At 37.9% G+C, this 13,832-nt stretch overlaps 1 protein-coding gene across 50 annotated transcripts in view; it reads left to right on the top strand.

The window, feature by feature from the left end:
* CLASP2 (cytoplasmic linker associated protein 2) overlaps positions 1-13,832 on the top strand; it is a 207,835-nt gene that overhangs the window by 139,944 nt on the left and 54,059 nt on the right. For 19 of the 50 annotated variants that reach the window (XM_051818589.3, XM_051818584.3, XM_089331279.1 and 16 more), the window contains 4 exons: positions 279-386; positions 6,301-6,407; positions 9,556-9,800; positions 13,078-13,141. In XM_051818589.3, the coding sequence (XP_051674549.1) occupies positions 279-386; positions 6,301-6,407; positions 9,556-9,800; positions 13,078-13,141 (524 nt within the window). Of the gene's footprint in view, positions 1-278; positions 387-5,359; positions 5,423-6,300; positions 6,408-7,974; positions 7,999-9,555; positions 9,801-13,077; positions 13,142-13,832 lie in introns of all 50 variants that reach the window. The other 31 variants (XM_089331262.1, XM_089331258.1, XM_051818568.3 and 28 more) reach the window with 3 other exon arrangements.

Genomic DNA, 13,832 nt, shown 5'->3' with positions numbered 1-13,832 from the left:
CCTCTACTGTGCAATATTTCAAATCTTCTTTTTAATTTAGACCTTTTTATTTTGGTAAAGCATTGTTTTACCCTCTAGTCTCATACAAACCAGAGAACCGTATTCAACAAATTTAACTGTATTCTTGATCATGCTTTTTATCAAGAGTAATTTCTTCTGAACCGTAGGAAAACATAAGTTATTGATCAGTTTTTAAGAAAGAAAAACAAAATCAAATTTTTAAAAATGCAAACTGTCTTCTGTTTTCTCCCTGATATGCTGTCACCAATTCACACCAGCCCGGAGTAGTCGTATTCCTCGACCAAGTGTGAGTCAGGGGTGCAGCCGGGAAGCAAGTCGGGAGAGCAGCCGGGACACAAGTCCTGTTCGCTCTTTCCAGCCCCTGGGTAAGTATTTGGGCAGAGTGAGATAGATGCATTTCCTACAACCTGCTAGCCTCAGTGTACCTGGGCTTTTGCTTTCTTCATTGACTAAGGCTTTGCCCTTTCTCTTTTCTGTTATTTTAAGAGTAAGAAAGAAATTATTTGGTAAATATCTTTGACTTGAAATGTGCAGATTAAGCATAGTTTCAACAAATTGCTGTCATAATCAAGTAAATGTCACACAGATTTAAATTTGAGAGTAAGGAATTCAAGGTTTTTCTGGGCAAGTAAACCAAATAGATACTCTTATCTTTTTCAGAAGAAATATTGACCTTTTAACTTAGATCACTTGTGTTACTTGATGGCATGCTACAAAACAATATGTGATCTGCTAATTATCAGTGTGAATGATTTTTATAGTATCTTATAGTTTAAAGGTCATTTCCTGTGTGTTAGCTCCTGTCATGTCACTGCAATAAAACTTACTCATCCCTGATTACCTCGATAGAGATTATATTATAACCTTAATTTATAACCTTGTTTCTTAATTATAAAAATACCAAATGATTTTTAAACCTTTTATAGTTTTTAGAAAGTTGGTGAGATGTAATTTTTTTTGTTGAGAACCTTTAGAATTTCTATGATTCTTTAGCATTTTAACTGGTACTTCTCTGTACCCAATACAGATACTTTTCCTTGGAACATGTGGTTTTTATACATGCTTAGAGAGTTGTTCTGCAGACTGTAGAATATGTGTGGGTGTGCAGATACACACACACAAGTACATTGTGCATTCTCATGCATACTTGTTTAAAGAAACAGAATAAATTCTCCATTTCTATCATGCATGGCACCTTGAGGAGCTGACGGAAGTGGAGAGGAGGTGTAAAACTTTAAGACTGTACATTTTGCAACAGGTATTGTGCAACCGTGGGTTAAGCCACCACTTGTGATAGTGGATCACATCAGAGTGCCAGTTCTGATCCTGGCTGCTCCACTTCTGATCCAGCTCCCTGATAATGTGGGTGGGAAAGCAATAGAAGATGTCTCAAGTACTTGAGCCCCTGCCACCCATGTGGGAGACCCAGATGGAGTTCCAGGCTCCTGGCTTTGGCTAAGGCCAGGTCTGGCTATTACAGCCATTTGGAGAGTGAATCAGCAGATGGAAGATCAATTGATTCTATCTCCCTACCAGTGCCTACCCCCCCCCCCTTTCAAGTAAAAGTGAATCTTCAAAGGAAAAGGTCCATACATTCTGGGGTCTGACAGCTTGGGTTCGTACCTCAGCTCTGTGACCAAGAACGATAACAGTACGTAACTCTTGGGATTGTTTTGAAGACCCTAAGTGAGAAAACACGTGAAAAGACCCCTTAGAGCAGTGGCTCGCACCCAGGCACCCAGTGACCAGTCATCTGTCTTGGTCACTGTGGGTGTCGTTGCTGCCTTCTCCACCACTGCTGCTGCCACTGCCCCCCTTCCCCTGGAGCCCTAATTGCTCAGTTTCACTGCAGTGTAGTGGCTAGCAGCCGGGTTTTAGTGGTATAACACCTGCGTTTACATAATCCTCAAACAGTGCTGCAGAGTTGCTAGAAAACCTGTCCGGAAAAACCAGAACATGTTCTGTACCTTTTAAGCCTATACAGTAGTCAGAGATGGGAGGAAATTTATAATTCACTACCAGATGCTTAAAATGTAAATACTAATATCCCAGTATTTAAAGAGAGGTATTATCTAGCCATTAGTTTTCTAGATTCACTCCTTTGACAATTTAAATCGATCCTGTTTTGATGGGCATTGTGTCACAGCGGTTAGTGTGCCACTTGGGATGCCAGCATCCCTGTTAGAATGCCTAGAATCAAGTCCACCTGCACTTCCCATCCAGCTTCCTGCCAGTGCACCTGGGAGGCAGCCGATGATGGCCCAAGTACATGGGAGACCTGGATGGAATTCCTGGCTCTTGGCTTTGACCTGGCCCAGCCCTGGCTGTTGTGCACATGTGGGGAATGAATCAGCAGATGGAAGATTTCTCTCTGTGCCACTTTGCCTTTCAATCAAATTTTAAAAAAAAAGAAAAGAAATAAACTACTCTAATTTGATTACTAAACAGTTGGGACGGGCATTTAGTGTAGCAGTTAAGACGTCGCTCCTCCACTGCTGGTGCAGCTTGCTGCTGATACACGTCCTGGGAAACGGCAGATGTCGGCTCTAGCACCCAGGTCTCTGCCACCATGTGGGAGATCCACCTGGAGTGTGGGCTCCTGGCATTAGCTGGCCCAGCCCTGCCTGTTGTGGGCACTTGGGGAGTGAATCACTAGATGGGAGAGCTCTCTCTCTGTCCTTTGTATCTGCCTTTCAAATGAAAAACCAAAAATAAATAAATTTAAAAATTTTTTTTAATTATTTTTAAAAATTAAATAAAAGAAGCAGTTTTCCTAATTTTCATGAAACCAGATTTGGCCAAAAGATGATTAAATCTTTAATCATGATTTTGGGAGGGTTGATTTTTATTTTCAGGTATTATGTATTAGGGGCCGCCGCTGTGGTGTAGCATTTAAGCCACTGCCTGCAGTGTGGGCATCCATATAGGCGCCGGTTCGAGTCCTGGCTGCTCCACTTCTGATCCAGCTCTCTGCTATGACCTGGGAAAAGCAGTGGAGGATGGCCCAAGTCCTTGGGCCCCTGCACCCGCATGGGAGACCCAGAGGAAGCCCTGGCTGCTGGCTTTGGATCAGCACAGGTCTGGCCTTTGGCGGCCATCTGGGAAGTGAGCCAGCAGATAGAGGACCTCTCTCTACCTCTGCCTCTGCCTCTCTGTAACTCTTTCAGGTAAATAAATAAATCTTAAAAAAAAAAAAAAAAAAGTTATGTGTTTGTTTGAAAGGCAGAGTTACAGAGAAAGAAGGAGAGAGAGAGATTTTTCCATCTGCTGGTTCACTCCCCAAATTGTCATAACAGCCAGGGTTGGACCAGGCCGAAGCTAAGAGCCAGGAGCTTCTTCCAAGTCTCCAACGTGGGTGGCAGGGTTCTAAGGACCTAGATCAGCTATGCTGCTTTGCCAGGCATGTTAGCGGGAGCTAGATCTGAAGTGGAGCAGCTTGCATCAAACTGGTGCCCATATGGTTGATGCTGGCATTGGCTTTACCTGCTGTGCCACACCACCAGCCAGAGAATTGGTGTTTTAACAGCCCTTACATTTACACATGGACACTACATGTTTGGCTCTGGGGTGAAGTGTTCCCATGGAGTGTGTTTTCCTTACCACTTGCACTGCATTCTGCAGTCCTTGCTGTGTTTCTTACTTGGAGAGCTCTTTCCGTTGTCTGACTGTGAATATTGGTATTTAGCAGCGAATCCTGAAGCTCATTGTGCTTTCACTTGTATCACAAGGCAAGGGTAGGGGCCTAAAAAAAAGGCAAAGTTGAACTTCTCTGAAACTTATACTCTTCCTTTACATTTATTTCAAGAAAAAGATTTACTTTGTTAAAAACACAGCAGTGGCGCCTCTTGCCTGTTATCTCCAAACACAGATAACGGTTCCGTGATGTTTTGCAGAATTTTTTATCTCCCGGGCATTTCCAGACATGCTCAACTCTTTCTCACCGTCTTAGCAATTGATTCTGTTGGTAAAATTAAAATTAAAATTAGCTATCTATTATATATGTTATAAAGCAGTCACCTTTCAGAGCTAATTAAACATTTTGTTATATAAACATTCTATTAAATCCTTCTTTCTCTCAAACTTTTTTTTATCATTTTCTTGTTCATATAGTTGTCCTGTAACAAAGGAAAGAGTGATTCATAGTTTTAAAAGAATTTAAGTTGCTCTAATTATTAATCTGAGGAAGAGTAACTTCTAAAATACTGTAGTTCATAGCATGTTAAAATACATATTTCTGACTATTCTATATATGAGAAAGATTGACTTTATGGTATTGTGAAATGGATTTTAAATCTAAAGTACAGCATATGCTAAATTTAGATTCTAGCATAATATACAGAGCAATATCTCAAACGTCTAGGTTTTTTGTTAAAATATTTTTGTAGTCATATATGCTTTGATATTTAAATCGTCTACTTAGTGCAGAACTTATGTTCTGTGTTCCATTAGGAAAAAATGCTTGTTATCCAAATCAGGTATGTTATCTCTTAAACAATGTTGAGTGGTATATGTTCTGTTGAAGACCAGAGGCCTTGAAAAAGTACATATATTAAGGTGTATCCCAAGTTTTGTGACTTTGATCAAATCAATTAACTTCTCTTTATGCTTTTATAGTTCCCCCATCTACTTCATTCAGGCTTCTTTGATGAAAGACAGTGGGCTGCCTACTTAGAAATGACAGACATTTGTTTCTCATATTTCGAGGCTAGGAAGCCCCAGATCAAGGTGCCAGCAGATTGACTGATGAGGGCCTGGTTCATGGTTCTCAGATGATTCTCCCTGTGACCTCACCTGGTAGAAGGACCAACTGGCTCCCTGGAGTCTTTTGTGGGGGCAGTGATCTCAAGGTCTCCGCCTCTGATGCCATCAGCTTGGGGATTAGGATTTTAATATGTCAATGGGAGTGTGGGGGCGTACATAAACATTAGACCATAGCACCACCAGTAAACTGGAATAGTGTCTCGCTGGGTATGGGGTCAAAGAAGATAAGATGATTATTAGTCACTAGTTACCATAGTGGTTTTTTTTTTAACCACAATGTTTGTTTTTTGTTTCATGCCTGTACTTTTGACATTTCCTTCCATTTGACTATTTGCCTCCCCTTTTTTTTCTTTGGGTCTCCTGCAGGCCTGTGTCTGTCCACTTAGGTGTGAGTTGTGTCTGTGTGTTAGGGATGATGATGCAGAGCTAATCTTTAGTTGCCGTATGTGGCGATATCCTGACCGTCAACTGTTAAAAGTTACACCGGTGGCAGCTCGCTCTCCTTGCCTGACGGTAGTGCTGCCACCTGCTTGTTGCCGTGGTACTAGATGAGGTTTGTATGGTCCTGTTATTGCAGCCTCCAGACACCATTCCAGATCCACTGGTGCCCTCTACGCCCCCGACGTGTGCGGGGCCGCAGGTGAAGGATGAGTACACGCTCATTACTGTGTCGGATTCTGTCCTTTTCAGTTCCCATTGAAGGATGTTCATCTTTTAAGTTGGTTCTTGTTTATTTAATTTGTTTTTTCTTCCCAAGTAATTTTTCCCCTTAGTATCCTTACTGAGCCTTTTTCTCACTGGCACATGGAAATTTTTATTTTATATAACCTGTTATGTCATTTTAGACTATAGAATTGTTTTATGTTCTGTTATGTATTTCATCTTTGTATATATGTTTAAAAAAAAAAACCAAAATGGTGGATGAAGTGTTTTAATCGTAAATGATGGTGTAGAAAGCAGTTGAGGGGGAGAATTCATCTCTGGCTTGTCTGGACATACTTTGGAATGTTGGGCACATAATAGATATCAAATGATCTGTCTTAGTTATGCAATGACATCAACCTGTCTTGAAGGAGAGGAGACAATAATTGGAGCCTTTTTCCCTTGTAAATTCCTGGTGTGGATTCATTGATCTTCCTAACTTATTTTTTGAAAATTGACCTTTGTTTCTGAGTTCCTCTGTGAATTACCCGTAAGATGAAATGTGTCTGAACTGATAGACTGGAATAATTACAGGGCTGTAGATTTGTAAACTCTTATCTGCAAGCCCTGCTTTTTAGTGGTCATAAATTGTTCCTATTCTTTAAATTTATTTTCCACCTTGTCAGTAATTTTAATTGCCTCTACTCTTCTATTTGGCCAAAAACTGAATGTGCCCAGAAAATACAATATTGCTTTTAAAATGCTTTGCCCCATTGGTTTTTTTTCCCCCTCCCTTAAAGATCTTAAAATATCCCAAATTGACACTTTTACTTTTGTGGCTGTCTCAAAGCTATATTCCTTCTTTTGATGAATTAGGTCCGGGGTATGGGATCAGCCAATCAAGCCGACTGTCATCCTCTGTCAGTGCCATGCGAGTCCTGAACACTGGTTCCGACGTGGAGGAGGCAGTAGCAGATGCCTTGGTACTCTTCTCCGTTTCTTATCATTGTGGGCCTTCCAGTTAGGATACTAGTGAGTGAACTAGTCCACCATGGAGGAAACGAAATGTGAGAATGCTTGTGAGGTAGATACAAGAGTATAAAATGTGGACAATGTGAAGAGCAGAGCAGAATAATTAATTCTTGATCTTGATTAATTCAGAATTTTAACCCAGGGCCAATAGTACTGACACGGTGTCAGTATTTTATATGTTAATGTATTTTATACGCTGCAGTATACTGAATGTAAGGGCAGATAGATTAGCGTATAAATATATACACTTCCAAGAATTTGATTTCAATGCTAGCTTAGCCTTGAGTATTTATTATTTGTTTTAATTTGGGGTCCCATTTTGGTTAGCCATATTTTCCGAGCTGAGAGAAAGTACAAATTAAAATTAAGGTGCCTTCTTGATTCTTTATAACTGGCACATTAAAGAGTGAGGGTAAAAACAAGGTGCAGATTTATATTTTGTCAAGAGTCCTGTACATATTATCAGTGTTGTTTTCTTAAAATTATGGAAGAAGTATCATTTGAAACAATGTCTATAACTGGCTTTTGCTAATTTCTCAAGTCAATTTGGTATGACACTTCTTTCAAATTATTTTATTTATCCTGTCTTTGAGAAGCATTTACTCAGTTTCTTAAGCAGACCTTATAAATGGTCTCGTCTTTGTTTTGAACTAAAAAATATAGTTTTGCTTCTGAAACTGTATCACGTCTTAATTAGTGTTGAGATATGATCTTTGCTACATAGATTTGGAAATATTTTAAAATATTTATTAGTAGTTGCTGTAACATTGAATATTATCACAGTGGATAGCTCTATTTTAACAGTCTATATGTGCTGAACTTTTCCCTTTACCTCAGCCACCTGGGTAGGGACTTTGTTCTCCTGGGCATGAGGTATATTGATGACGTCTTCTGATGCTATTAAGTCAATCCAGTGTTTTAATTTACTATTCCTCATCACTATCAATTTACTATTCCTCATTGATTTCCCAAATCATATTTTCTAATTTTTTAAATGATCGTTTAAATTCCATGTGCATAAATTTTATTAAATGAGCTGTTATTATATGAAGATGGTGTATTTTAATTATATGAGGAATATATATAGTCGCCAAGTCTAAAATCTGAATCCCGATAATTCTGTCTGCTTCCATTATGTGCATAACATAGATACTCCATTTACAACTGTCAATTTTTAGGAAAATACGTTCTAACTATTAAGCCTAGTTTGGACCTGGGGAAGATCATAGAAGTAAGATTAATTAACTCTGGAATTGTCAAGAATGATCCAATTAGGAAGAACCTTTGAGTTTCTTTGGGAAAATTATCTATTTTTATAGCCTAGATATTTCTCTTTGAATTAAAGGATACTGACAAGATTAAAGATATAGCCTGCTAATAAGCAGTTCTTTTGTATCTATATGTTAAAAACTTAATGTTTCTGATCATTGGCATTGTTAATGCCTACTTCACTGTGCTATTTAGCAAAATGTTCTTCATTATTTTCAATTTTTCTCTTTAAAAATTTACTGCTCTCAGCTCTTAGGAGACATACGGACTAAGGTATAGACATCACTATTTTCTGACATCTTATGATACCGTAACTTTTTTTTTGCTTCATCAATTTAACAGATGGTCTTCTATAAAAAATTAAAGTGGAAGTAATAAATCCCTTAGACTTACATCTATTTTTCTATAATTAAGATTATGAAGAGGGAGATGCCTCTTGAATAGAGCATATTAGGAGAGTGCTAATTCTTTCACCCTGACTACTTAATGCAAAATGAGATGAGGAAATTCACACTAATGTCTATAAAATTTGTCCTGGAACCCAGTACAGGAAAATATCACAGTAATGCCATTCTAAATTATGTTGATATTTCTAAATCAATATGAGTCATTTAGTGATGGAAATGTCATTATAAACTCTTTTGAGTTCAGTTTAAGTCACATTTCTTTTAGATTTTAGACTTTGGAGAACTTAAAGCCACTAGGAAATATTTTAAACTGTTGTGACAAAAATGTTTAATAGAATTATCGTTACCACTTATCAACCAAAATTCATATATTAGATTACATAAAGATTTGATTCTAACGCTTTCAAGGAAATCTTAAATAAGCTATTTATCTTCTCATTTCACTTTTAATATGCAAAGTATAATTGGCAGTTATATATATTAAGTGTTAACATGTAAAGAAATAGCAGGAATCTTTGCTTTCTCATATTTAGTGGTATCAGTGATGTACAAAAGGTCTTCAAAAAAGTTTGTAGAAAATGTATATTATGAAAAACAATGCATGGATTTCAAAGTTTTTATCATCAAAATAAACTTGTCTTTTAATTCTATTTTCCACAAACTTTTTGAAGCACCTTTGTATACACATTGAGAGAAGTGTGAAGCTCTCCCCTATAAATAAGTGTCTAAAAATAACAGTAAACAAAGCAGTTTCTCATCATTCTTTGTGTTTTAGTCCTCTAGGAGACTTGTGGGTTGGGTACAAGGGAAGGAAGGTTAGCAAGAGAGGTAGTAGTGGATTTGAAAGGAAGGTAGCAAACTGGAGGTAGAGAGGATAAGAGGATAATAGAACTCTTTGTAGGGGAGAAAATGCATTTTTATGATCCATTGTACTACTCCATTAAGAAGGTAATGTTTGCTTCTTACCCTGGGTCTTCAGAAAGCTTATGAGAAATGTGTGTTGTCTTTTAATTCCTTTTGTTGTTGTTTTGAGAATGAATATGGCTCTTAAAGCCATAAGGCAGACTCTTGTATTTTTTAATGGACTTTTCAAATACCGTCCTGTAGCTTCTGTTCATTTACTTGGTTTTCCATGAAAAGGAGAAAGAGAAAACTCCACATTTGGAGTGCTTCCCACTTCACATAGCTTAGCTTCTGTTTCTGCTGCTTCTCATAGTTAGAGAATAGTTCGTCTTCTACTGCTGTTTAAAGACATTTTTCTGAAGAATAACTAAATATTGACACTTATTATTATTATTATAATGATTAGCAGCATGCTTTGCATTGATTTGAAAACAAAAATCAGTTGTTTTGTGGTGAGTAGATGTTGCAAAATACTAGTCTATTCTTCGCTACTGCTAATGCGATTCTTTATGTATAACAGAAAAAACCTGCTCGAAGAAGATATGAATCATATGGGATGCATTCTGATGATGATGCCAACAGCGATGCGTCTAGTGCTTGTTCAGAACGCTCGTATAGTTCTCGAAATGGTAGTATTCCTACATATATGAGGCAGACAGAAGATGTCGCAGAAGTCCTTAATAGATGTGCTAGTTCCAATTGGTCAGAAAGGAAGGAAGGACTCCTGGGCCTGCAGAACTTGTTAAAAAATCAGAGAACCTTAAGGTGAGATGTGTTGTCTTAGAATGATTGTCCTGTCAGCCTAGCAATTTTTAGCTTGACTTTGTTTCTATAATACTTTAGAGACACTAAGACAGAAGCAGATTTGTCTCGAATTCAGAAGGTTGCATCAAAGTATTTTTCCCAAGCCTCAGTCCTGTAGGACCATCTATGCTATATTTTACTAAAAAATTTTGTATTTCACTTGTATTTTTTGAAATATTTTAAAAGAATACTTTTATCCACAAAAGTATCCTTTTAAATAAAAATACTATTGATTTTAGAATAATAAAATGTACATGCTATTAAAGCTGACAAGTTTATTAAAATTTATTTCTGATAGGTTAAGTGTTCCAGTGAAAGGAAGGAGTGTTTATGCTTATTCAGAAATGAAGGCATATTCTTAGTGTTCCTTTAATGTGTAAATTGTAGCAAAATATGAAGAGAAATTGGAGTGAATTTCTCTAAGGACAGAAATTATTTCGATTTTTGAGTCTGATATTTTTCCATTCCAAATGGCTTTAACTTGCTTTTTTCTTCTGCATCCTTCATTGTCCTTGTCTATGTAATCTTTTAAACCTTTGTATTTGACCCCTTTAAGAATCTAACATCAGATATTTCGTAAGATTAGATGTTACTTGATAACCTGTGGAATCGGGGTATTTATTCTTGAAAGTATTAGATCTATATAATTTAATAAATATTTGTGTAGTACCCAGTGTATTTTCACGTATGCCTGTCATACTTCATGAGTCACAGCACCTAGATCATTATACTATTCTTCCCAGCCCCATCGAGATTAGTTGATGTTAGACCCAGTGTATCATTTTCAGTAGCGAGGGAGTAGGCGTAGCTTAGAAAGGTGTTAGCTCCTAAGTAGCAGAATTCAGGGTAAGATTCATTTGCTGGTAATGTCTTCAGTATAATTTCCGAGCATGCTTCATTGATGAAATTATGTTTCTTTTTTTATTTATAAAAAAGGAACAGATTACATGTGTTTCATATATACAGTTTTAAGAGCATAATATTTCTCACCCTACCCTCAATGCCACCTTCCTTCCTTCTTATTTTTTTTTTTAAAGATTTATTTTATCTATTTGAAACACAGAGTTACAGAGAGAGGTAGAGACAGAGAGAGAGAGAGGTCTTCCATCTGCTGGTTCACTCCCCAAATGGCCACAATAGCCAGAACTGCGCCATTCCGAAGCCAGGAGCTTCTTCTGGGTCTCCCATGCGGGTGCAGGGGCCCAAGGACTTGGGCCATCTTCTGTTGCTTTCCAAGGCCACAGCAGAGAGCTGGATCAGAAGAGGAGCAGCTGGAACTCAAACCGGCACCCACATGGGATGCTGGTGCTTCAGGCCAGGGTTTTAACCCGCTGCGCCGCAGCGCTGGCCCCCTTTTCCTCTTTTTCTTTCAGTTTTTATGATGTCATGCTTTCAGGTTTTTTATAGTCATGAGCTTAACCCTCCACTAAATAAACTGATCAAGTAGTAAGTAGAAAAATCACTGTTCCTCAGGAGTATAGAGAAGTGCTATCAAATCTCAAAATGTCAGTTTTGCCCATTAGTTACCACAAATCAGAGAAACCGTATTTGTCTTTTTGGAACTGGCTTATTTCATTAAGCATAGTGGTCTCCAGTTGCATCCATGTTGTTGTGAAAGACATGATTTCATTTTTTTTATAGCTGAGTAGTGTTCCATCATACATGTATATATCATAATTTCTTTATCCAGCCATCAGTTGATGGACATCTGCTTTGATTCCGTCTTAGCTATTGTGAGTTGAGTTGCTATAAGCATGAGGGTACAGATAACTCTTTTATATGCTGATTTCATATCCTTTGGGTAAATTTCCAGGAGTGGAGTGGTCAAAGGGTTTGATCTGTTTTCAGATTTCTGAGGATTCCCCGTACTGTCTTCATAATGGTTGTAATGGTTTATATTCCCACCAGCAGTGGATCAGGGTACCTTTTCCCCTACATCCTCACTAGCATTTGCAATTATTTAATTTTTTGGCTGATGGCCATTCTAAATGGGGTGAGGTGAGATCTTATTGTGGTTTTTATTTGCTTTTCCATGATGGCTAGTGATCCCGAGCATCTTTTCATGTGTTTGTTGGCCGTTTGTATTTCATCCTTTGAACAATATCTGCTCATATACTTAGTCCATTTATTTGTCTTTTTTTTTTAATATTTATTTATTTATTTTAAAGAGTTTACGGAAAGAGAGGGAGAGGTGCTAGGGGGGAGGGAAGGAGCAGCCAGCACGCCAACCAGCACCCTTATGAGATGCTGGTGTCACAGGTGTTGGCTTTATCTGCTACACCACAACACAAACCTAGCCCATTTCTTAACTATATTCTTTGTTTTCTTGTTGTTGAGTTTCTTGAGCTCATTATATATCCTGGATATTAATCCTTTATCAAATGTATAATTTGAAGGCCGGCGCCGTGGCTCACTAGGCTAATCCTCCGCCTGAGGCGCCAGCACCCCGGGTTCTAGGCCCAGTTGGGGTGCCAGATTCTGTCCTGGTTGCTTCTCTTCCAGTCCAGCTCTCTGCTGTGGCCCAGGAAGGCAGTGGAGGATGGCCCAAGTGCTTGGGCCCTGCACCCGCATGGGAGACCAGGAGGAAGCACCTGGCTCCTGGCTTCAGATCAGCGCAGCACGCTGGCTGCAACACATCAGCCGGGGTGGCCACTTGGGGGGGGTGAACCAACGGAAAAAGGAAGACCTTTCTCTCTGTCTCTCTCTCACTGTCTCACTCTGCCTGTCGAAACAAATCTATAGAAAAAAGAAATGTATAATTTGAAAATATTTTCCCCATTCTGCCAGTTGCCTCTCTGCTTTGCTGAGTGTTTGCTTTGCCATCCAGAAGCTCCTTAGCTTGATGTAATCCCATTTGTCTGTTTTTGTCTGTCCACACTGCTGAGGTCTTATCCAAGACATCTGTGCCTACACCAGTGCCCTACAGTGTTTCCCCCATGTTTTCCTATACTAATTTGGTGGTTTTGTGTCTTAGATTTAGGTCTCTGATTCATTGCGAGTTGATAATTATATTTCTTTTCATAACTGTCAGTTGCTAAGATAATGTTGGTTATAGCAGAATTGTTGCATTTTGTAACTTTATTTAGCCTTGACGATTAAATCCAAAATCTCTCAATTGTGAGGGTTTTTTAAAAACCTGGTTTTTTGTTAAGAAATTTAATTATATATGAGCAAGGTTACTTTTGAATGACTTCTTTCTACAGCAAGATATTAATCAGCCACTTCATTATTTTGGCAGCCGAGTTGAACTGAAAAGATTATGTGAAATTTTCACAAGAATGTTTGCTGATCCTCATGGCAAGGTATGTTTTAGTATTTAAGATTATTTATTCCTGTAGGATGTCGTTGTATATTACTCTTCCAAAAAAAGTAAAATAGCAGAATACTGTAAAAATTTTCATAATATTTTGGAACATAATTAAAATCACAGCATTCTTTTTAAAAAATTAAAATTGAGTGGTGTCATACATAATTTCAAAACTTCAGTAAACTTTTGTGTTTTTCAAATAAAAGATTGTCTAAGACTGAAACTGAAAGGTGCAATTACAAGCATGGTTCTTATGTAATTTATTAAAGATTGGTGTATTTTGTTACTAATGATATTTTACTATTTGAAGGACATAATCGGGGTAAGTTGAAAGAAGTTTCTGACATCTTATTTGGTTCCTGATTGTTACAATGATCATTTAAATATATTATCCTGAAAGAAGAGTCTTGTAGAAAAAAATGACCATTAAGTAACACAAAAGCCCAGAAAATGACTGTAGCCAAATTTTGGTAGGAATATAAAAAAGGAAAAGCTTCATGCAATAAAATACTCAGTAAAATTGTTCAGATATTTGTTCAGTTTTTAATGTTAAGATGTGTTCGATTGTGTGCTTATGGGTAATCTGCATGTGTATTGTGAAATTTTGGTTTACCTTGATACTTGGTACTGTTAGAAATGTACTCACATATTCTCTTTCCAGCAGTATGCTTGACAGTGGTAAAACT

The sequence above is a fragment of the Oryctolagus cuniculus genome, chromosome 4 (assembly GCF_051225735.1).
Source record: "Oryctolagus cuniculus isolate XC-2025 breed Fujian yellow rabbit chromosome 4, ASM5122573v1, whole genome shotgun sequence".
NCBI classification, from domain to species: domain Eukaryota; kingdom Metazoa; phylum Chordata; class Mammalia; order Lagomorpha; family Leporidae; genus Oryctolagus; species Oryctolagus cuniculus.
The sequence above is the reverse complement of the archived record's forward strand: the minus strand, read 5'-3'. Positions and strand labels throughout refer to the sequence as shown.